The sequence below is a fragment of the Bos indicus x Bos taurus genome, chromosome X (assembly GCF_003369695.1).
Source record: "Bos indicus x Bos taurus breed Angus x Brahman F1 hybrid chromosome X, Bos_hybrid_MaternalHap_v2.0, whole genome shotgun sequence".
Classification (NCBI taxonomy): Eukaryota; Metazoa; Chordata; class Mammalia; order Artiodactyla; family Bovidae; genus Bos; species Bos indicus x Bos taurus.
In genome coordinates, this window is record NC_040105.1 from 40539069 (window position 1) to 40562259 (window position 23191).

Below are 23191 nucleotides of genomic sequence, written 5' to 3' on the forward strand. Positions count from 1 at the left end.
AACTCCTTTTATAGAGGAAATCGAAACCTAAAGCAGTTAAGCAACTTGCCCAGGACAGAAGTGTTATTTTATCTCCCTATCTCGTTAGAATTTGTTTAAATTTTAAAAATTGGAAGAGAAAAGCAAAAGTACGTGATGTGAACGAGCTGTTTGAATTCTGGCAGCAGATCCTTTGGGGGATGGTTGGAAACCCTGTATATTATTTAATTCTGTCAGGCTGAGGGTCAGAAAAGAGAAAAACGTTTCTAAGAACCATGTATGTGCCGCCGCTCGCTTAAAGCCAGGGATTCACTAGTCAACACATTTTCTTCTATTTAAGGTTCTGTGGCACTGAGGTTGGGACCGGAGGTCGCCTGCTTAGGAGTGGGGAGCATAAGGGGTGCCTCCGACCCATTCCGGCCATTCCCCATCCACCGCAGTGGCCCGGGGTCACCCTGAACCCAGACCGATGATGCGGTAGACTTTCTTCGGGAGGCCCAGATTGCGCCCAACCACAAACGCCTCCGACTCCCTAGGAGAACGGCTCTCCATCCCCAGAGTCCTCTGGCTTTGAGGGAAGCAGCACCGCACCGGTGGTGGCCATCGGCCCTGAGCCATTGGACGCCCCGCAGTAGGAAACCTACGGCCTAATGGAGCCGTGGTGCCGGCGGAGGGCGGGGGTCCCAAGAGGGTGCGCTACCACCCGCTCGTGTTCACAGCGATTGTCTCATTGTTTCTTAACTGCGGGGGGCGGGGACGCGCGCGCCAGAGCGCGCTCTCTTGGTGGGGGAGTCGGAGGTGTGTGTGGGAACCAAGGGGCTATGGCATTCCTAGGCGGCGCACCCGCTGCCTAGGCAACTAGTGTCCCACCACCCGTGCGCGCCGCCAGCGCCCCTCCACTTCTCCCTCCCCCCAACGCCCCGTCACCATCACGCCCTCTTCCCTCCTCCTTCCTCTTTCCCCCTCCCCCCTTCTCCTCTCCCCTGCTCCTCTTCCCGTCTCCTCCCTCCCTCTTTCCCCTCTTCTCCCCCCGATTCCGAGCACTCTATTTTAAAACCACGGTTTCCTGCTCCACAAAATGGCCTCCGCATTTGGCACCTGCGGCCACGTGACCCCCTGTCCCCCTGGGCTTCGGGCCCCTCATTGCCAAACTTGGATCTCGGGGCTTCTGCCCGGGAAACTACGTGGGCTGATTAGTTTGGAGAAATCGCACAACCTTTCAAAGTCTAGGGGACTGAGAGAGAAGGAAAGAGTGCTCCCTAGAAAGAAAGGAACAGTGAAAACTGAGGACGTTGGGAAAAAAAGGGGAAAAAGGTCTAGGTTATATTTTAAGGTCTCCTAGCTGGCGGAAAATGGGAGGGGATGAGGTCTCGCGAGATCTCGAGACCTCCCAGGCTTGAGAAAAGGTAATAGCGGAGGACAGGGGAAGTTGCACTCAAGCGATCTAGGACAGCATTTAGCGCTGAGTTCCAAGGTAGGACGACGAGCCGCAGACGCGACCGACTAGGAAATCCCGCGAGGTTAGGACTAAACGAGCGCGCAGTAGCTAGGCAAAAGTCGTAGCGGCGGGAGGAGTGCGGGTGTGAGAGGGCGGGCACACGTCGTACGTGCTGACGTAGCAGTCACTCGAGCGGGTATATTAGATCCGTGGCCGCGCCGTGCATTTCAGAGCCGCAGTTCTCCCGTGAGAGGGCCTTCGCGGTGAACCCAACACATTAGCTCAGCAGCGGAAGACTCCGAGTTCTCGGTACTCTTCAGGGATGAGTCATGTGGCGGTGGAAAATGCGCTCGGGCTGGACCAGCAGGTGAGCCGCAAGGAGCCTACCGGGATTGTTGCTGCAGGAATCTCTCCCCCGATCTAACCTGGTTTGTGGCGCAGTGCTACCTGGTACCCTAAGTTCCAATTTTCTGGGTCCCTTAGGCTAACGAGTGTCAGTGCCCCGGGGCTGTGGGGGAACGGGAAGGTGACGGGAATGCTGATTGTGGCTGTCGCAGGGGCCCCAGCTTGGCCGGCGGTATTGTCCCCGGGCAGAGCACAATGGCGGCTTTTGTGTGTGCGTGCGCAGGCGGGCGGAGGGGGAGGGGGCGCGCGTTCTCGCGGAGGCGCGCACGCGCGAACCTCGACTTGACTTGTGACCCATGGGTGTTGCGGGCGGGGGAGGGGCGCGGCGCGGAGGTTCGCGAAAGGGGACCTTTATGGCCCTGAGAGTTAGGGCGTGCGCGGCTCGGATTCTTGTCGGAGACCCAGGCGGCGTTGGCGTGTCTGTGTTGTGTGCACGCGCGTGTGAGCGGGAGGTGGAACGCGGCCCTGGAATGTGGGAGGGGGCGGTGCGGGGGGTGGCCTTCGCTCGGGGTAATGGCGGCGGCCTCCTTTGTGTGGTGTCGGGTGGCTGGGCGGCGCTGCGCCCCCCGAGCGGGGAAAGACGGGCCGCCGAGGGCCCGGAAACGGGGATGGATGGGCATCTTGTTCTTCCAGGGCTTCCTTCCCCGGGGCTTTTTTTTCGCTCCAGCCCGGTTTCCGCAGCCTCGGCTCCGTGGCCCGCGAGGCCGCGTTTCCGGAGTGGAAAGTTTTGTGACGCAGAAGATTCGAGGAGGAGTGGGGGGGGCGCGGGCGGAGGATGGAGAGGAGGGAGGAATGGGCCGCTGCGCGGTGGCGCCGGGCTCTGGAGATCGAGGTGGAACGCGGCGAGGAGGTTAGCGACCCGGCACGGCCGGCTCCGCCTCACGTGTTCGCAATAGTCAGTATGGACATTTTGCTCCGAGCCACGCGTCGTTTTGGGAGATAACCACGGAGTGTACCAGTGTCCTCAGGTTGGGGACGTTTGGTGCGGGGCTCGGCCTGGGAAAAAACGCCTGGAATGTAGCTTGGGAAGAAATAAGGAATTTTGTTGGTGACTTGTTGCTGCTTGTGAAAATTTTGAAATCGGTCAGAGGCCCCGGATTTGTCGTCTAATTGGAACCCCTCTTGTAAGGGTTTAGAGGTAGAGGACGGGAGGGCGCGTGATCGCAGAGGAGGGGTTCTGGGTGGAGATGGCAGAAGTCTGCATCCCTCAGCAACAGTGGCACCACGCTTCAGAAAAGCTCTTCAATTGATGTTTTGTTGCTTTTTAAGTAAACTTCTGCGTACCGCGAGCTCCAGAATTCTGAAACGAACTTGAGTGACACAAATGAATTGTTAATAGATTTTCAGTCGTGTGTGGTATTTTTTAGGGACTCGGCTATCTGGGGGAGAGCATTTTTTCCATTAACGAATCAGAATAAATCTTCCAAATGCTGACATGTTCCGTGTTAAATGGAGCAGAGACATGAAGAAAAAATCTGGTTATCAAGAACATGGCCAATCCCCAGTTTTAAAATTTAACATATATGTGGTGCCGGCACCTATTTAAGATTATAAGCAGAAGTAAAATTTGAAATCGAAATAATTGGAAAAAAATACACGCAGTCGTTAGAATTAAGCAGCAAGCAAATTCACAACTGAGAAAATTGCATTAATGTCACCTTAGCAATTTACAGTAGCATTTAAAGTGCTCTACGTAGTTCATTTTGCCAAGTGTAAAATTAATAACAAAACGTACTGCAATAAGTACAAAAAGGAAGTTTTTGTGCCTTAAAGTATTAGTCTGTTGCTGAGAACAATCGTGCAGAGAAAACACCGCAGTGTTTTGTTAATAGAAGTTAGGAAACGAGCTGCCTCCAAAGTGTTACCGTATTCATTTTTTTCTTTAAGATTTAGCATCTTCCAGTTTTCAATGATTACATTGATGCTTGCAACTTGACAGTATATAATTTTAAGCTTTTAACAGAGGACTTAAACGTTGTGCTTTATTGGAAACACGTGGCAATAGTGCCGTGTGGCTGGTTACATTTTTTTTTTTTTTTAATGAAATACTGCTTTTGGCACATAGTTCCCTCCTCGTTGCTTGTAAATAGTTTGTTTAGTCATTACAGAATTCGATGAAGCGCTTTTTTTAGAATGTTGAGGCTTTAAGTTAACAGTGTAAAGGGATGGGTAGAAATGGAGATAAAAGGCAGTAAAACGTGCCATTTATGTCCGAAGTGTTCTCAGCTTAACTGTGAAAATGGAAAAATACATTGGTACCTACTTAATATGGTTGTGTAGTGGTTATATTGTAAATTTTTGTTCTGAAGCGTGGTACTCTAGTTGCAGTATTTAGAAATGAAAGCTAAGAAATGGTCGATACAAGTTTTGTTCTGAATATTTTTCAGGTGTGCTCTGTAGGTTTAGAATAATTCCAAGTAGAAAACATCTCCAAATGTTTGGAGCTAAAATAAATCCACTGACTACTTGACATTTTAAAATAATTTAAATTTTTTGAACTTTTACAATGGAAAAAGTTACAGGGAAAATTCATTTTGATTATGAATTTGGACCCGGTTTCTCCTGGATAGCGCCACCATCTTGGTTAGGTACCTTCTGCAGTGTATCCTGTAGTACTGTAGTATTTTGCGTTTGCTCACATTCTTAGTCACATTCTCCTTAAGAGTTCCATTAAGTTTTCCTTTAGTGTAATGTTTCTGCGCATGGGCTGCTAACCAAAATTTAACTCTCTTCTAGTTTGCTGGCCTAGACCTGAACTCTTCAGATAATCAGAGTGGAGGAAGTACAGCCAGCAGTAAGTAAAATATTTTATGCATTTACTGAATATTAGAGCTTTTTAAAAAAATTGTCAGAATATAGTTGATTTACAGTGTTGTTACTTGAGTATTAAAACCATAATAACTTAATGTTTCATTGGATTTATTTAAAATTTAGAAATTTCTTTTCCAGTTTTTACTGTGTAAAGAATGTGGGTAGCGTTGGGTCTTTTGATGAGAAGGAGTTTTCTTGAGTGAAAAAAATCGTTAAGGACCTTATACAACACACAAATTATAGAGTTTGATTATGTCCATTATGAATCCTGAACACAGCTAAAAGGTGGTGGGAATGTACATTTCACTATTAAGAGTGAATTTACTGGAATTAAACTGAATACAGAGAATATTCACATTGATCAGGTACAGCCACTCCTTTCCCATGAAAAACATGAGAATTACTAATAGAACAAAGCTATAATGAATCTTGAAGTGGTGGTTAGGATTTTAAATTCAGAATTGTTTTTTTTTTTTTTGAAAAGAAGTTTTTTTCTCTTGAAAGGGTTTTTTTTTGAGGCATGGTAAAGATTAAGGTGTAGGGGCTCTTGGGTGGTTTATTATTGGCAGTAGACCTGCTTCAGCTCAGATCTCTTCCTATTGAATTAACCGAAAGAAAAAATGTAATATGTATATTGAGTGTGTTAATGTCTGAAAGCACTGTTTCTTCAAGCTCTGTTTATTGCATAGTTAAGGGATGTTTATTTTTAGGCAGGACGGGCCTCACTGGGCACAGTTACTTGGTATTTGTTTTAAATTTCACTTTGTCAGGCTAAGAATCTTTTAGTAATTGACCATTCTAATGGAGATCTTTAATATTTAATTCAACCCAGAAGTGAAGAGGTTAAATTGCAGATTAACTAGTAATAAAGCAAGTTGATGTTACTTAGTTGTATATATATTACTTGCTTTTGTTCTCACCTATAGTCTAGGCTGTGTTTTTATTTGCATACAGAACAACAGTTGACTGTCGTTAAACAGTGCAAGTCTCAAAACCCACAATTAGTTGAAATCATTTCACTCTGCAGCTTTTCCCATATTACGTACGTACATATGTTTTGGATTTAACCAGAGCAGGAACAAAAAAGCTTAGTGACTAGATACACGATTTAGGTTGTTACAGTAATAACTTATGCTCTGTAAGAGACTTGTTAATATTTTTGTTATGTGTTTGCTAGATTATTGTAGTAACAATGCTGCAACTCTTGTTATTTATGACAATTCTCTGAAATCCTAGCAGACGTTGTAAAAATAGTGTGTTAAATTGACCACTAGTGGCAAATTAAATTTATTTGTAGATTTCAACTACTAGGTTCCAATTCAATTCAAATCTGTTCTCCTTCCCCTTTTAAAATTCATCTTATTAAAGCAGTAACTTATTTAAAATAGAAGTAGACCAGACTAGAAGACTAGAGATTCAAATTTTTTCTTTCCAGGACTTTTTTAGCATCACAAATATTGGTAAAAAGCTTTTAAGTTTTTTGGAATGTGAAATTTAACTTTGTCATTTCTTTTAGAAGGGCGCTATATTCCTCCTCACTTAAGGAACAGAGAAGCTACTAAAGGTAAGTTTTTTGAGCAACTTGGTATACTTAATTATTGCTGCATTTAAAAATTGGAGCTTAGGGAAAGTGAGACACCTCAGGGTCTGAACACTGTGCTCTTCTCTCCTACTGTCAAAATAATTTCAGATACTAGGGCTTACTTGCTTGGAAAAACTCATCTAATATCAGATAGAGGAAATCTCTGCATTTCCTGTGTCACACTCTTCTGAGGCCAAGGGCATGGTTTTGTACAATTTCACTAGTCTTGTGCTTAACCTCTGTGTATGTAATCATTAACAGCACGAGTTCAATTTGAAAAAGGTGAGTGGGGATCCTACTGTGTAAACAAAAACTGCTGCACAGTGATAACAATCCAGTTATTTCTGTCTTGCAGAGGTGCCAAAATGAAATGGGATTATTGGGGAATAGTTAACAAACATCAGGCATGCTCCTGATAGAGGGGAGTGGTTCTCTGGCTTCAAATGCTTCATTTAAATAGGTGATCTGAGATTTTGGAGGAAAAGGGAAGGTTAGGAAAACTAAAAGTCATGAAGAGGGAAGATACTGGATAAAGAAAGCAGGATTGGAAGGGTGGAGGGTCCACAGGAGCACATGATTTGCTGTCATTTGTCTATATTCATAGGTAGTCTGTATTAGGTTCACTATCCAAGGCAATACATGGAATATAAAATCTAGGGAACGGAACTAAAATCCTGCCATGGAACAGAACGGAACTAAAAACATGCCATGGGGCCAAAAACATTAAAAGAACTCCTATATTATTTCTTAGGTGTCACATCATTGTTTTTAGTTACTGTAGAGTCAGATTCTCATTCCTTAGAATGTACTAGCTGAAATTGACCCCCATGTGTATTTAGTGCTTTTCCTGCCTTATTGCAATGATAGGAATCAATGCAGGGAAAGAGACAGTATCGTACAGAAGTTAGAGCTGAAATAGGTCTTAGAAATCTAACTCAGCTCTTTATTGGTGGCTAAGGCTGTTAAATTACTGGGCTAGTAGAGGCGTAAGGGAGAAGGAAAGTAACCTAATTAACTTGTAAACTATCTCTGACTATTTAATAAAATGTCACTGAAGCTAGTTAAATCCTCTGCTTGTCTTTAAACCATATACCTGTTGGGCTAATTTACCTTGCTGAATGTCTATAGCTATACCCTAGGAACCTATCTACGCTGAGTGTATCAGGATTTTCCTTTTCTAGGTATTCCTAATTCTCATCTGATAACTATGTATTGCATGTAAACAGAGCACTGTTTTTAAAAACTTTACTATTGAAACCAAGAAATACTATATTAAACCAAGTAAATTTCTTAATGTTTTAAATGAATATCACTTCAAAGAAACATAGAGATAATGATTGCTCTTTCCTAATAAACTCATTCATGCCTATTAAATGAAATTAAATTGTGGTGGTCATGTAACAAGACCATAGTCATTGTGTTAAAGGCAAACCTACTGACCTTTTAGAAGTTGTATTCATTCAGAACATTTTCAGACTTGTTTTGTTCAGCGTATAGTGTGTTCTAGTACCATGGTAGGAATATTTCCATTGTCCCTCTGGTCCAGAGATGTGATTAGTCATTAGAGGGCTTCAAACTCAGAAACATAGAAACCATGTTTTAAAGTAGTGTCATTTTCTAATTACTACAATAAAATGAGTTTGCTTTTGTTTTTAATTGAAGGATTCTATGATAAAGACAGTTCAGGGTGGAGTTCTAGTAAAGATAAGGATGCATACAGCAGTTTTGGTTCCCGTAGTGATTCAAGAGGAAAGTCTAGTTTCTTCAGTGATCGTGGAAGTGGATCAAGGGGAAGGTAAGTGATTTATTATCTTCTTGCCTTTCTTGCATGTGTACAATAAAGCAATTTAGAAATTGGTCTGTACCCTGCCCATTAAGCAAGATTATCTTTCCCCCTTAGTGGACCACCCGTTTGGATGTTAAGTATGTCTTTTTAATCATAGTTTTTTTATTACACCGAAATTAAATGAGAATAAGAATATGCCCTTTGGCATAATGAAATCAATTATTTTTACATTTCTCTAATTTTATGTATTCTACTTAAAAGAGTAAGTTTAGTGAATGGCCTAATTTGGTTGACATTTTTGTGGATATTCTATGACAATTTTTAAACCTTATATTTTTGATTACACAAGTGTGATGAACTGACCTCATGCGCCTAATAGCTGTGGTTAGTCCTGTGTGTCCTGCTTTTTCGAAAACAGGCCTAAAACTAAAAACATCTTAATTCAGGTAAGGATTATTTTCTACCTTTTATCCAGTCTGTCACACAGGTGAGTTGTCCTTTAAGTAGCATCCTAATGTAACCAGGACAATTGATATTTGGTGTGATACTTTGCTTTTTTTCTCTAACACTAAAAATACTTGGATGAAAACATTTAAAGGTGTAAGTTAATGTGCTGGTTTCACATATAAGACTGATTGCCCCAAGGGTTTTTATTTATATATTTATTGAAGTGTAGTTGTTTTACAGTATTATGTTTCAGGTACAAAGATTTGATTCTTGATTTCAACATGTATGAGGACTGTATCGGTTATATAATAATAAAGGAGGATACTGAATTTAGAAAATAAAGCTATATAAATGGTATAGTCTGGTTAGAGGGCCTTATTTGTCAAGTAAAAGTAAGCCGGAATTGGACTGGTGACATCCTTGAAATTAGCCATAATGAACCTTTCTCCAGGTACAGTTCTAGTGGTAGGAATCTAATAATGGTTAAATAAGATTTTGATTAATTGCTTGTGCTGTTCAGGTTTGATGATCGTGGACGAGGTGACTATGATGGCATTGGCGGCCGTGGTGACAGAGGTGGTTTTGGCAAATACGAACGTGGAAATAGCCGCTGGTGTGACAAATCAGATGAAGATGATTGGTCAAAACCACTCCCACCAAGTGAACGCTTGGAACAGTAAGTTTCTGAAATGTATGTTAATTGTGATGAAGCCTTATCAGCTCTGTGTAACAAACTTAACAATCTTCTGATTTCAGAGAACTCTTTTCTGGAGGCAACACTGGGATTAACTTTGAAAAATATGATGACATTCCAGTTGAGGCAACAGGCAACAACTGTCCTCCACACATTGAAAGTGTAGGTATTTTTCCATGACCTTTAAGACAGGGAAGTGTAGATCTTTTCACAGCACATCAAGATGAGATGGGCTTCCTAAAGACATACGTAGACTGCCTGCTATATCTTGACAGTTTTTTAAAGTTAATTTAAAAACCTGCCTCGTTGGTTTGTGGAAAGGGGGACAGTGAATTCAGTGTTACCATTACTAATAATTTGAAATAGAAAATGGGTCGGGTGTTGACCTAAATGGGAAGGAAATTCAAAAGGGGGATGTGTATACATATAGCTGATTTAACTTTGCCGTACAGTAGAAACTAACACATCATTGTAAAGTAATTGTATGCCTATAAAAACTAACTTAAAAAGTAAATAGTCAAGAAACTGAGAATTGAAATAAACAAGGCAAAAGATTGGGGATAAAAAGAAACAGTAAGTGGGTCAAACATAGGAAGAACCCAAAACTTTTCCATTGTAGGTTAAGCTTAGGGAGTGGTTTGGTTTTGTTTTTCCTCAAAATGTGTAAGATGATGACTTTTACTATAAAGCAAATTGAAAGTTCAAATTGGTTGATAGTTGTCCCCCCCTCGTTGTATTTGTATGAAACAAAATGCTCCAAATAGCATTTCTGCTTGTTTACCCTGATGAATTTCTTGACAGTTCAGTGATGTTGAGATGGGAGAAATTATTATGGGAAACATTGAGCTTACTCGTTACACTCGCCCAACTCCAGTGCAAAAGCATGCTATTCCTATTATCAAAGAGAAGAGAGACTTGATGGCCTGTGCCCAAACAGGTAAGCAGACTTGATGAAAGTAAAAAGTTGTCAAGAATACCTTGACTTGGCTTGCTCTAATAAAAACCAGTACCAGGAAAATATGCATGGAGCATTTTAAGTTTCATGAGGAAGCTTGAGTCCTGTATGTAGCCTGACTGGTACACCTTGGTAAGGAGTAGCTGGATGGATCTCTTTTGTCTTAGTCTTTTGGTTATATTACTTCTAGTGCTTTCATTAGGGTATCTTAGGGATGGCCTATAGAAAGTCATGAACCTGATACTACTGTAACAAGTGGATAGGTTTTTGTGATTGTAGTGGTGGGGAAGTGAGGACTATAGAAAATTAGAGAAAGATAGAGAATAGCCTGTGATCCATGGAAATGTGGCCAAAAGAAGGTTCAATGATGGGTAAAGTAGTACCTCCCTATTAGTATATACAGTACCTACAAGGAAGTGTTAGAAATTGACACCAGTTTTGAGACAGAATTCCTACTCTCTCTACACAAGTGCTTCCTAGTGGCTGCCTGCAATGCAGGAGACCTAGGGTTCAATCCCTGGGTTGGGAAGATCCCCTGGATGTGGGCATGACAACTCCAGTATTCTTGTCTGGAGAATCCTCATGGACAGAGGTGCCTGGTGGGCTACAGTCCATGGGGTTGCAAAGAATCGGACATGACTGTGTGACACATACGTTACACAAGCGAAGCAAAGAAGTCAAAACTACTACAATGTTTGTGACCAAAATTTGGTGTGTGTGTGTATATATATTTATATATTACACAAGTGAAGCAAAGAAGTCAAAACTACTGCAATGTTTGTGACCAAAATTTGGTGTGTGTGTGTGTGTGTGTGTGTGTATATATATATATATATATATATTTTTTTTTTTTTTGGTAAACAAAAATATTTTTTTGGCTGATGGACCGTGTGGTCTCTGCAACTGTTGTATGAAAAAAGCAGCCATAGATGATATGTAAATTACTGGTCACAGCTATATTCCAGTAAAGATTTATTTATAAAGATAAATAGTTTGCTAACTCCTATTACAGGTTGATCAAAGTCATCACTTGATGGTATTTTAAAATTAGCCTATTTATAGAAATTTGGGGATTAAAGTGAGATTACTAATTGGGCAGTTAAAACACCATCATCTACCAATATATGTTCAAAAGTAATAAGCCAGTTTTTCTGTGGTTAAATGAATATGCTTTTTTTAAAATAGGGTCTGGAAAAACTGCAGCATTTCTCTTGCCCATCTTGAGTCAGATTTATTCTGATGGTCCCGGTGAGGCTCTGAGGGCCATGAAGGTAAATATTTCTGTATAAAATGGGAAAGCTTTCTAAATGACAGTAAGACTTGCATTCTAATCTGTATAATTAGTAACAGCATTTACATGTAATCTGTAAATTGCAGAAGGGGATTATGTTGTAATGAACCTATAAGAGAGGATGTTAACAAGTTTAATAAATTATTTCTTAGGAAAATGGAAGATATGGGCGCCGCAAACAATACCCAATCTCTTTGGTGTTAGCACCAACTAGAGAATTGGCCGTACAGATCTATGAGGAAGCCAGGAAAGTAAGTATGCCTTTCAGGTTATTGGCCTTCTCATTGATTCTGATGAAGTGTATTATGACCATGTAAAAATCTTGGTCTTAAATTTAATAAATTTTTCTTTGCTTATAGTTTTCATACCGATCTAGAGTTCGTCCTTGTGTGGTTTATGGTGGTGCTGATATTGGTCAGCAAATTCGAGACTTAGAACGTGGATGCCATTTATTAGTTGCGACTCCAGGACGTCTAGTGGATATGATGGAAAGAGGAAAAATTGGATTAGACTTCTGCAAGTATGTTAATTTTTAAATGTGTGAAATGCATTTTTTAGTCTTCCAACTTTTATAAAAAGTTAGCTCATTGTAATTTTAGTTTAAGTGATTTTAGTAGAGGCTAAGAATTACCAGACCTTGAGACCAGAGTCAAGTATAAGAGCTAATTTGGCTGTGCGATTTAGTGGGGGAGATCCTGTGCTGTGTCTTATGTATGTGGGTCAGATTGTATGGTGTGAGGAACTAAACTACCTGAATGAATAATTAACTGTGCTTATAGAAATGGAAACTACCTTTTCTTTTCAAATTCTAAGCTGGATTTTTTTTCATGGCAGGTACTTGGTGTTAGATGAAGCCGATCGGATGTTGGATATGGGGTTTGAACCTCAGATACGTAGAATCGTTGAACAAGATACTATGCCACCAAAGGGAGTTCGCCACACTATGATGTTTAGTGCTACTTTCCCTAAGGAAATACAGGTATTGTTTGCTGCAGATCTTTCTTACTTAGGAATTTGTTTCTCTCAATAGATGATAAAACAATAATTTTTTTCTTTCAGATGCTTGCTCGTGACTTCTTGGATGAATATATCTTTTTGGCCGTAGGAAGAGTTGGCTCTACCTCTGAGAACATAACACAGAAAGTAGTTTGGGTTGAAGAGTCAGACAAACGGTCATTTCTGCTTGATCTTCTAAATGCAACAGGTATAACTTTAGCATCAGTCTGGTGGCTTAGGTAATCTATTTGGATCACCTTTAGTGCTTTTCCTTCTCATCCAATACATTCTGTTGAGACAGTCTATTTGCCTCTATTCGCAAGTTTACTAAGTGCAAAGAGAACCAAGCCACTATTAGTGACAGAAACCTTGTGGTATTTTAACTTCAGGCAAAGATTCACTGACCTTAGTGTTTGTGGAGACCAAAAAGGGTGCAGATTCTCTGGAGGATTTCTTATACCATGAAGGATATGCTTGTACCAGTATCCATGGAGACCGATCTCAGAGAGATAGAGAAGAGGCCCTTCACCAGTTCCGCTCAGGAAAAAGCCCAATTCTCGTGGCTACAGCAGTATGTAAAATTTAATCTTATTTTCTAGGTCAGCATGTTCAACTATTTACTTTGTTTTAAATGGACCATAGGTAACAAAAATTATTTTCTAGGTAGCAGCAAGAGGACTGGACATATCAAATGTGAAACATGTTATCAATTTTGACTTGCCAAGTGATATTGAAGAATATGTACATCGCATTGGCCGTACAGGACGTGTGGGAAACCTTGGTAAGTGTGTGGTTACTTAGGATGATCTGGTGGTTTCTGATCTTCAGTGTGATTCTTACAGCAAAGAACTTTTCAGGGTCTTAGATGAACTCTGATTTTCAAGGAATGCTATTAAAATATCAGAAGTGGCAGGGGGAGGAAGTCAAGGTTTGTTCAAAGAACAAATAGCAAATTATCTTTTTTTAAAATTATTATTCTACTTAATATTCTAATATGAAAGAATATTGTGCTGCTCTGTGGAAGACCTTAATTTATGTACTTTTTGGAACTGTTTTAGGCCTTGCCACCTCATTCTTTAATGAGAGGAACATAAATATTACCAAGGATTTGTTGGATCTTCTTGTTGAAGCTAAACAGGAAGTGCCATCTTGGTTAGAAAACATGGCTTATGAACACCACTACAAGGGTAGCAGTCGTGGACGATCCAAAAGGTGAGTTAGAAATAATGTGTATTACTAAATAATGTGTATAATGGAGAGGGGTGTGATTTTTAAGGTTATTTAAGTGACCTTCAGTGTCAGCTTTTCACAGCTAAGGCCTTATAAAATTCCTATTACAGAAAAGAAGGGCTGGGTGGCATCGCTTGAACTGGAAAATCGGAAATTGGTCCTTGGGAATTTTTAACAAGAATTGCGTTATCTTTATGTAAACTAACATTTTGTCCTTATAGTAGTAGATTCAGTGGAGGATTTGGTGCCAGAGACTATCGACAGAGTAGTGGTGGCAGCAGTTCCAGCTTCAGCAGCAGCCGCGCCAGCAGCAGCCGCAGTGGTGGAGGTGGCCATGGAAGCAGCAGAGGGTTTGGTGGAGGTAATGTTAAATTTTAACCTCATGCCTTTGGGGAGGTTTTTGCCCTTTTTCATCTTTTTCAAAGCGTAATTTAAAATATTGGGCCCTGTAGATTGCTTTTTGTAATTTTACATCAAAATATTTAAAGAAGGGAAAGATTGTATTACACAATGGATGACTTAATACTTTTTTTTTTTTTTAATCTCTCATTAGGTGGCTATGGAAGCTTTTACAACAGTGATGGATATGGAGGAAATTATAACTCCCAGGGGGTTGACTGGTGGGGTAACTGAACCTGCTTTGCAGTAGGTCACCCTGCCAAACAAGCTAATATGGAAACCACATGTAACTTAGCCAGACTATACCTTGTGTAGCTTCAAGAACTCGCAGTACATTACCAGCTGTGATTCTCCACTGAAATTTTTTTTTTAAGGGAGCTCAAGGTCACATGAAGAGTCGAAAGGAACAATCAGCAGCCCTGTTCAGAAGGTGGTTTGAAGATTTCATTGCTGTAGTTTGGATTAACTCCCCTCCCAACCCCCATCCCAAACTGCATTTATAATTTGTGACTGAGGATCATTTGTTTGTTAATGTACTGTGCCTTTAACTTTAGACAACTTTTTATTTTGATGTCCTGTTGGCTCAGTAATGCTCAAGATACCAATTGTTTTTGACAAAATAAATTTACTGAACTTGGGCTAAAATCAAACCTTGGCACACAGGTGTGATACAACTTAACAGGAATCATCGATTCATCCATAAATATTATAAGGAAAAAACTTATGCAGTAGCCTGCATTAGGGCTTTTTGATACTTGCAGATTGGGGGAAAACAACAAATGTCTTTGAAGCATATTAATGGAATTAGTTTCTAATGTGGCAAACTGTATTAAGTTAAAGTTCTGATTTGCTCACTCTATCCTGGATAGGTATTTAGAACCTGATAGTCTTTAAACAAGCCATTCCAGTCATGATGAGGTGATGTATGAATACATGCATACATTCAAAGCACTGTTTTCAAAGTTAATGCAAGTAAATACAGCAATTCCTCTTTCAGTGTTTAGGCAGATCATTAATTATGAGCTAGCCAAATGTGGGCATACTATTACAGGGAAAGTTTAAAGGTCTGATAACTTGAGATAGGGTTTTAGGAGAATTCATCTACTTAGACTTTTTAAATGCCTGCCATAAGTGAAATTGAAATGGTAGAATGGCTGACCACAGCAATGACCAGCCCTCATTAGGGCCCTGGATGATTTTTGGTCTAATAACGCATGCTAGTGTTGATGTTTTTTGGTCAAGAGGGTATGAACAGGAAGAATTAAATGCAGCAGGCTTTCTTTTAAATGCCGATTCATATTACTCTGTTCAAGCTGCGTTGAGATGTTAAACTGGCTTACTATAGACTTTGTAAAAACGGCTCCAGAAGAGTAACAAACTGAAATCTTTGAGATCACACAGGTTGGAAATATGTACATAACTGCACAAGGTGTCAATTCTGCTACACAGTGCAGTTTTAGTCAGTTTTAGTTGCATAGGTTTCCATTGTATTTATAGTCTGTTTATGCTAAATCTGGCCAAAGATGAGCATTGTCCACCACTAAAATGCCTCTGCCACTTTTGAATTCTGTGCTAATTTTGTGGCCAGAATGCGGTGATCAAAATGCTCAATCTTTTTACAGTGGCATAGGAAGATGGCAAAAATTTCCTAAAGTGCAATAGATTTTCAAGTGTATTGTGCCTTGTTCTAAAACTTTTATTAAGTAGGTGCACTTGACAGTATTGAGGTCATTTGTTATGGTGCTATTTCAATTAGTCTAGGTTTAGGCCCTTGTACATTTTGCCCATAACTTTTTACAAAGTACTTCTTTTATTGCACATTCAGAGAATTTTATATATATGTCTTGTGTGCGTGTCCTTAAACTTCCAATCTTATTTTGTCTCTTGGAGATTGTTGAACGCAGCTTGTCTAGGAAGGGGATGGGACTAGATTCTAAAATTTATTTGGGACCATGGGAATGATAGTTGGGAAGAAAACTATTTGCACACGACAGATTTCTAGATACTTTTTGCTGCTAGTTTTATGTAATATTTATTGAACATTTTGACAAATATTTATTTTTGTAAGCCTAAAAGTGATTCTTTGAAAGTTTAAAGAAACTTGACCAAAAGACAGTACAAAAACACTGGCACTTGAATGTTGAATGTCACCGTATGCGTGAAATTATATATTTCGGGGTAGTGTGAGCTTTTAATGTTAAGTCATATTAAACTCTTAAGTCAAATTAAGCAGACCCGGCATTGGCAGTGTAGCCATAACTTTCTGATGTTAGTAAAAACAAAATTGGCGACTTTAAATTAAATCATGCCAAGGTTTTGATACACTCGTCTTAAGATATTAATGAAACACTTCAAAACACTGATACGAAGTGTCCATATTCAAATATTGTGTGTTTTTGTTTCGTTGTGTGTATTTTTTTTTTTCCAGTGAATGTCTGGCTCATTGCAATCCTGAAACATGTGGTTATCTTTGTTGTATTGGCATAATCAGTGACTTGTACATTCAGCGATAGCATTTGAGCAAGTTTTATCAGCAAGCAATATTTTCAGTTAATAAATAAGGTTTCAAAAATCATGTAAGAATGACGTTAAACTTGCTGAATGTAAAGATTGAACCTCAAGTCACTGTAGCTTTAGTAATTGCTTATTGTATTAGTTTAGATGCTAGCACTGCATGTGCTGTGCATATTCTGATTTTATTAAAATAAAAGTTGAACTGCACAGTCTCTTTTGTTGTTGTCAATTGTGGTTTATTATTAGGTGAAAATAAAGTTGTGGTCTTGCCTGAAGAGTTGTAAGATGTAATTTTTTGGGGTTGCCATCCAGTGCTGATTTTGAAATAACTCTTGGATACAGAATTACCCTGCTTTGTTAATAAAAGATGAAGATGGTGTTAGTTTGGAATACAGTGAAAAAATGGATTTTTGTAATAGATGGAAATCCAAAAAATCCTTGTTGATGTATAGTTTATGATTATAGTTTGAAATTTATGGATGGAGGGGTGGAAACTATTCTTGGAAGCACTTGATACATAGGATGATTGAACAGTGCAGTAATGAATTGGTTTTAAAAATGCATTAGTAATATGTGCAATAAATACTTACAGATCAAGAATGTTATTTGGGGTTGGGGTCATCAGTTCAGTCGCTCAGTTGTGTCCGACTCTGCGACCCCATGGACTGTAGCACGCCAGTCCTCCCTGTCCATCACCAACCCCCGGAGTTTACTCGGACTCATGTCCACTGAGTCAGTGATGCCATCCAACCGTCGTCATCCTCCTACAATCTTTCCCAACATCGGTATTTGCCAATAAGTCAGTTCTTCGTATCAGGTGGCCAAAGTATTGGGAGTTTCAGCTTCACCGTCAGTCCTTCCAATGAATATTCAGGACTGATTTCCTTTAGGATGGACTGGTTGGATCTCTTTGCAGTCTAAGGGACTCTGACTCTTCCCCAACGCCACAGTTCAAAAGCATCAATTCTTTGGTGGTCAGGTTTGTTTATAGTCCAACTCACATCCATACATGACCACTGGAAAAACCATAGCTCCGACTAGACAGACTTTTGTTGGCAAAGTAATGTCTCTGCTTTTTAATATGCTGTCTAGGTTGGTCATAGCTTTTCTTCCAAGGAGCAAATGTCTTTTCATTTTATGGCTGCAGTCACCATCTGCAGTGGTTTTGGAGCCCAAGAAAATAAAGTCTGTCACTCTTCCCACTGTTTCTCGTCTATTTGCCATGAAGTGATGGGACCAGATGCCATGATCTTAGTTTTCTGAATGTTGAGTTTTAAGCCAACTTTCACTCTCATCAAGAGGCTCTTTGGTTCTTCGCTTTCTGCCATAAGGGTGATGTCACCTGCATGACTTGAGGTTACTGATATTTCTCCTGGCCATCTTGATTCCTCTTAGTGACTTCCATTTCTTGTTTTCATTGTTGATTCTTTTCTCCTCCATTTCCCTTACCTATATCTGACTAGGTTGTCTTTAGAGTAATTCCAGATTATTTTGACATAGCAGTATGTTTGATTGTGTTGTGGAAGAATATTTCTCGTGGAAATGTTTTTTAGAGAAAACAGTATAGGTCAACACATTTACTTCAAGGAGGTGTCTCAAAAGACTTAACCAGAATTATATGACTTAGCAATTCTGTCTAGGAAAAGAATTTAGAGTTTAGGCTTGGTGCAAATATGCGTTAGCATTATTCACAACCCCAAAAAGAAAGTGTTAGTCATTCAGTTGTATCTGACTCTTTGTGACACTATGGACTGTAGCCCGCCAGGCTCCTCTGTCCATGGGGTTTGCCAGGCAATACTGGAGTGGGTAGCCATTTTCTTCTCCAGGGGATCTTTACGATCCAGGGATTGAACCTGAGTCTCCTGCATTGACAGGTGGATTCTTTACCACTGAGCCACTTGGGAAGCGTGTGTGTGTGTGTGTGTGTGTGTGTGTGTGTGTGTGTGTGTGTGTGAGATTTTAGTTGAGGTATAATTGTATGTTTCAGGTATACAATAGTGGTTCATAATTTTTAAAGGTTCTACTCCGTTTACAGTTATAAAATATTGGCTATTTTCCCTTTGTTGTACAATATACCCTTGTATATTTATTTCATGTATATTAGTTTGTTCCTCTTAGTCTGCTACCCTATTTTGCCCTCCGTTCCCTCTCCCCGTTGGTAACCACTAGCTTGTTCTCTGTATCTGTGAGTTTGTTTTTTTTTTTGTTATATTCACTGGTTGGTTTTATTTTTTAGACTCTTAAGTGGTATCATACAGTGTTTGTCCTTCTCTGAATTATTTCACTAATGCCCTCCAGGTCCCTCTGTGTTGTTGCAAATGGCAAATTTTCATTTTTTATGGCTGCATGGTATTCCATTGTTTATATATACACGTCATCTTTATCCAGTCATCTGTTGATAGACACTTAGGTTGCTCTCCTATCTTGGCAATTGTAAATAATGCTTGAACATTGAGGTGCACGTATCCTTTTGAATTAGTGCTAAAACTTCTTTTTAAGTCGAGAATTCAGAATATCCAGCTAACGGGAGATTAATACTTTTTACATGGAACACTCCTATTTATTTATCCTAGGATCATACTTCTCTTGGAACATGTCCATGGTACAAGTCTATGAAATGCCACATTTTGTGGAGAACATTCATGTAAGAATATTAAGGAGTCCAGTTGCTAGTCATGGCAGCATGGGTATTTTGGATCAACCCTCCTGCTGAAGATTACCATAAAACTGCAAGTATAAATTTCATGTAGGCCTTCCTGTTCTGAGCCAGTAAGCATCTTCTGGAAGGGTGCCTGTTAGGGAGAGACAAGTAAGTAAGTTAGTAACTGCCTGTTCCAAAATGGCAATATTCAGCTAATCCCAAACTTGGAAGAAACCTTACACCTTTTCAGTTTCATCTTAAAACTCATTATTTTGAGAGTACTTTGGAGTCTTATCTCAATATTCATTATCAGCATGCTTGGGATTTAATTACCATAATGTTCCAGAATTTTAATAACACTTAAAAATTTAATGGCAGTTTTCGTCAAGGAACTGTATCCTTGGAATGTGCTATGGTGTCTTCCTGTAGACATTCTTAAGTTGGCATACACTTAGGCAGAGCCTTCTCTTTCACAAGGGGCTCGGAAGCTGCCAAGTGCAATTCATGCTCCTGTTTAGTCTGTGGATTTCAAAGAGACCTACAGTGTTAACAGTTTATTTTATAAGAGGACCTGTGGGATAAATTTATCTCAGGTATCGGTGTGACAAACAGGCTTTGCTTCTAAGAAACATGTTTTTCTCTTCTGAACAGTGTGAAAACTACATGATTTCACTCTCCACCCGCCCCCCCCCCAACCCCACCCTCAAGGTCTATGGCATTTACCCCTAGTAGATCTTCACCTACTCATTTTTTCTTTTCTGACTTTTTTCATTTTCTTGCATGGACATGTATAAGTTGCCTCCAAATTTCAGAGTTAAAGTATAAATCTATAAAATGAAACTTCACACTATGTTTTGGTTTCTTACCAAACAAGGAATATCCTGAGATGGGAATTTGGATTTAAGGATGATGATAAAAATTATTTTGTTTTAATTAAAGTCATTACTAAAATCTGGCAGCACAGCAACTCAAGTAATCTTATTCATTTCTTGCTTAGGACTTTGTTGTTCAGTTGCTTAGTTGTGCCGTGACTCTCTGTGACCCCATGGACTGCAGTATGCCAGGGTTCCCTGTCCTTCATTATCTGCTTAGGACTTGAAAGTGTCACTCCCTCAGTCATGTCTGACTCTTTGCGACCCCATGGATTGTAGCCACCTAGGCTCCTCTGCACATAGAATTCTCCAGGCAAGAATACTGGAGTGGGTTACCATTTCCTTCTCGAGGGGATCTTCCCAACCCAGGGATCAAACCCACATCTCTATGTCTCCTGCATTGGCAGGTGGGTTCTTTACCGCTAATGCCACCTGGGCTGAGAATCTACTAGGGGAGATCACACAACTAGTGAGATTTGTTTTGAATGGTAATGTCAATAAGTTAGACATAGCTACAGGGTTACTATGTTTTCATCAAGCAGCCAAAATAAAAGTGTGTAGCACTAGAAGATAAGGCTGTGTTTTGATAATAGATCTGCTTAAAAGCTTAAGAAAGGAACTGGCGTCATCCCTGGCCTTATTGTGCTTTTTCTCCTCTCACGTGCTTTCTATTACTTTCTAGTAGAGGAAGTATGGAGGGCTGTTGTTTAAGGACCAGTCTTCTGTTTGTGCCTTTCTCATCTATTTCTCGGAGAAGGCAATGGCACCCCACTCCAGTACTCTTGCCTAGAAAATCCCATGGACGGAGGAGCCTGGTAGGCTGCAGTCCATGGGGTCGCTGAGGGTTGGACACGACTGAGCGACTTCACTTTCACTTTTCACTTTCATGCATTGGAAAAGGAAATGGCAACCCACTCCAGTGTTCTTGGCTGGAGAATCCCAGGGACGGGGGAGCCTGGTGGGCTGCCGTCTATGGGGTTGCAGAGTCGGACATGACTGAAGTGACTTAGCAGCTTAGCAGCATCTATTTCTGCCTTTTTCAAAAACCTAGCACTCTCATCTTTTTTTTTTTTTGCTTTTTAATATTTATTTATTTGGCTGCACGGGGTTTTAGTCACAGCATATATGATCTAGTTCCCTGACCAGGGATTGAACCCAGGCCCCCTGCGTTGGGAGCAAGGAGTCTTAACCACTGGACCACCAGGGGATCCCCTCTCTCATCTATTAATGCATTATCCATAATGCCCTCTCTCCTGGATTCTCTATTTTTTAATTAATTATTTTCGGCTGTGCTGGGTCTCCGTTGCTGTGCAGGCTTTTCTGTAGTTGCAGTGAGCTGGGGCTACTCTCTAGTTGCAGCCTGCAGGCTTCTCATTGTGGTGGCTGCTCTTGTTGCAGAGCATGGGCTCTAGAGTGCACCGGCTCAGTAGCTGTGGCTCTCAGGCTCAGTGCACAAGTTCAGTAGCTGTGGCCCACGGCCTTAGTTGCTCCACAGCATGTGGGATCTTCCTGGATGAGGGATCGAACCTGTGTCTCCTGCATTGGCAGGCAGATTCTTTAACATTATTCCAGCATCACAGTTGATGGGGAAACACCAGAAGAATTCACAATTATTTAATGTTGTACTGGAGATACTAATTGAAGCATATATTTTCCACATTTTTTCCTATTTTTTCCCTACTCCAACATGTTATCAATTCCTCTTATGTTTTCTTCTTTTTTAAAAAACTATTTTATTTAGCTGCATTGGGTTTTAGTTGCAGCAGGCTGGCTCTTTGTTTTGACACTGGCTTCTGTAGCTGCAGCTCTGGGGCTTAGTTGCCCTGGGGCATGTGGGATCTTAGTTCCCCATTCAGGGATTGAACCCACATCCGCTGCATTGGAAGGCAGGTTCTTAACCACTGGACCACCATGGAAGCCCCTGCTTTCTTCTTTTATAATAGTTACATGTCTATTTTTATGGCTATGTCTTATGGTTATATTTTATATATTAATTTTTTAATCCATTTGGAGTTCATCTTGTTGTATGATAATGGTGTGTACATCCAACATTTTTTACTTTTTGACCCAGTTACCATCTACTGAAATATCTGTCTTTTCTACGCTGTATTAGTTAGGGTAGGGTTAAAATGTCGTAACAAAGAGGCTCTGAAATGCAATGACTTAAACAAGGTAGTAATGATTTCTCTTACCTACCAGTTCAGAATTCATGTTCATAGGTCAGTAGGTGACTCTGTTGCCCTCAGTCATTCGGATTGAAGTTCCTTCCGTTTTATTCCTCTACCTTTAGGGCAGTAGTTGTCAAAACATGGTCCCTACTCCAGCAGCATCAACATCACCTAGGAACTTGTTAGAAATACAAATTCTTGGGGCCCACCCCAGATCTGCTGACTCAGAAACAATGGAGATGGGGTCCAGTGAGCTGTGTTTTAACAAGCCCTCCAGGGGATTCTGATGCCCTTACGTGTGAGAACCCCTCATCTAGGGCATTGTCCTCATCTGTGTGGTTCAAATAAAGCTGCATTATAGATAAGCTGAAAAAAGACAAAAGAACCCAGAGGAGGCACACTAACCAATATGTTCATGTGTCAGTACAGAAGTGGCACACATCACTTTACTCATGCCATTTTGGCAAAATCTTCATCACATGGCCACATCTAACCACAAGGAAGATTGGGAATTGTAATTTAGCTGGGCACATTCTACTAGTAGAAAAGAAGGTGTGAATGTATTTGGGAGGGTACCTAACAGTCTCCAACAGAGTTAACAATTATCAGATACAAAACTCCCATTATACCAATGGACTTCTGAAATTTTTCTATTGTGTTAACCCTGGTCTTTTATGTCATGTGCTAGACCCACATAGTTTTAATTGCTGAGGCTTTGTGATATGGTTTAATATCTTTAATATCTACTACTGCCTTCAATGTTCTTTTAGAGTTTAATTTTTCTCTTCTTGCTTATTTTTATTTTCTATAGTTTAATTTTTATTGGAGTATAGATGCTTCTTGCTTATTTTTTTTAATGACAGTTTAGGTCTAAATATTTGTTAGGCTTTTTTGAAATGAAGATCTTATACATTTCATGTGATGTTTATTTTTAGGTATTTTATGTTATTATTTGTTGCTGTTATAAATGGAGGAAGGAATTC

At 40.2% G+C, this 23191-nt stretch overlaps 1 protein-coding gene across 3 annotated transcripts; it reads left to right on the top strand.

Moving 5' to 3' along the window:
- Positions 1-1632: 1632 nt before the first annotated feature.
- On the top strand, positions 1633-16802 carry DDX3X (DEAD-box helicase 3 X-linked). 3 transcript variants are annotated; one of them, XM_027535186.1, is made up of 17 exons: positions 1633-1784; positions 4559-4616; positions 6150-6197; positions 7878-8010; positions 8969-9124; positions 9205-9304; positions 9944-10079; positions 11283-11368; positions 11541-11639; positions 11748-11908; positions 12223-12367; positions 12448-12592; positions 12774-12955; positions 13048-13165; positions 13443-13596; positions 13836-13975; positions 14168-16802. In XM_027535186.1, the coding sequence occupies exons 1-17, from the start codon at positions 1740-1742 to the stop codon at positions 14245-14247; spliced, it is 1986 nt and encodes a 661-aa protein (XP_027390987.1). In that variant the 5' UTR covers positions 1633-1739; the 3' UTR covers positions 14248-16802. The 3 variants fall into 3 exon arrangements, with proteins under 3 accessions (XP_027390987.1, XP_027390990.1, XP_027390988.1); XM_027535189.1 differs by having other exon boundaries at positions 6153-6197; positions 14168-16741; XM_027535187.1 differs by having other exon boundaries at positions 1650-1784; positions 13839-13975; positions 14168-16447.
- The last annotated feature ends 6389 nt before the right edge of the window (positions 16803-23191 follow it).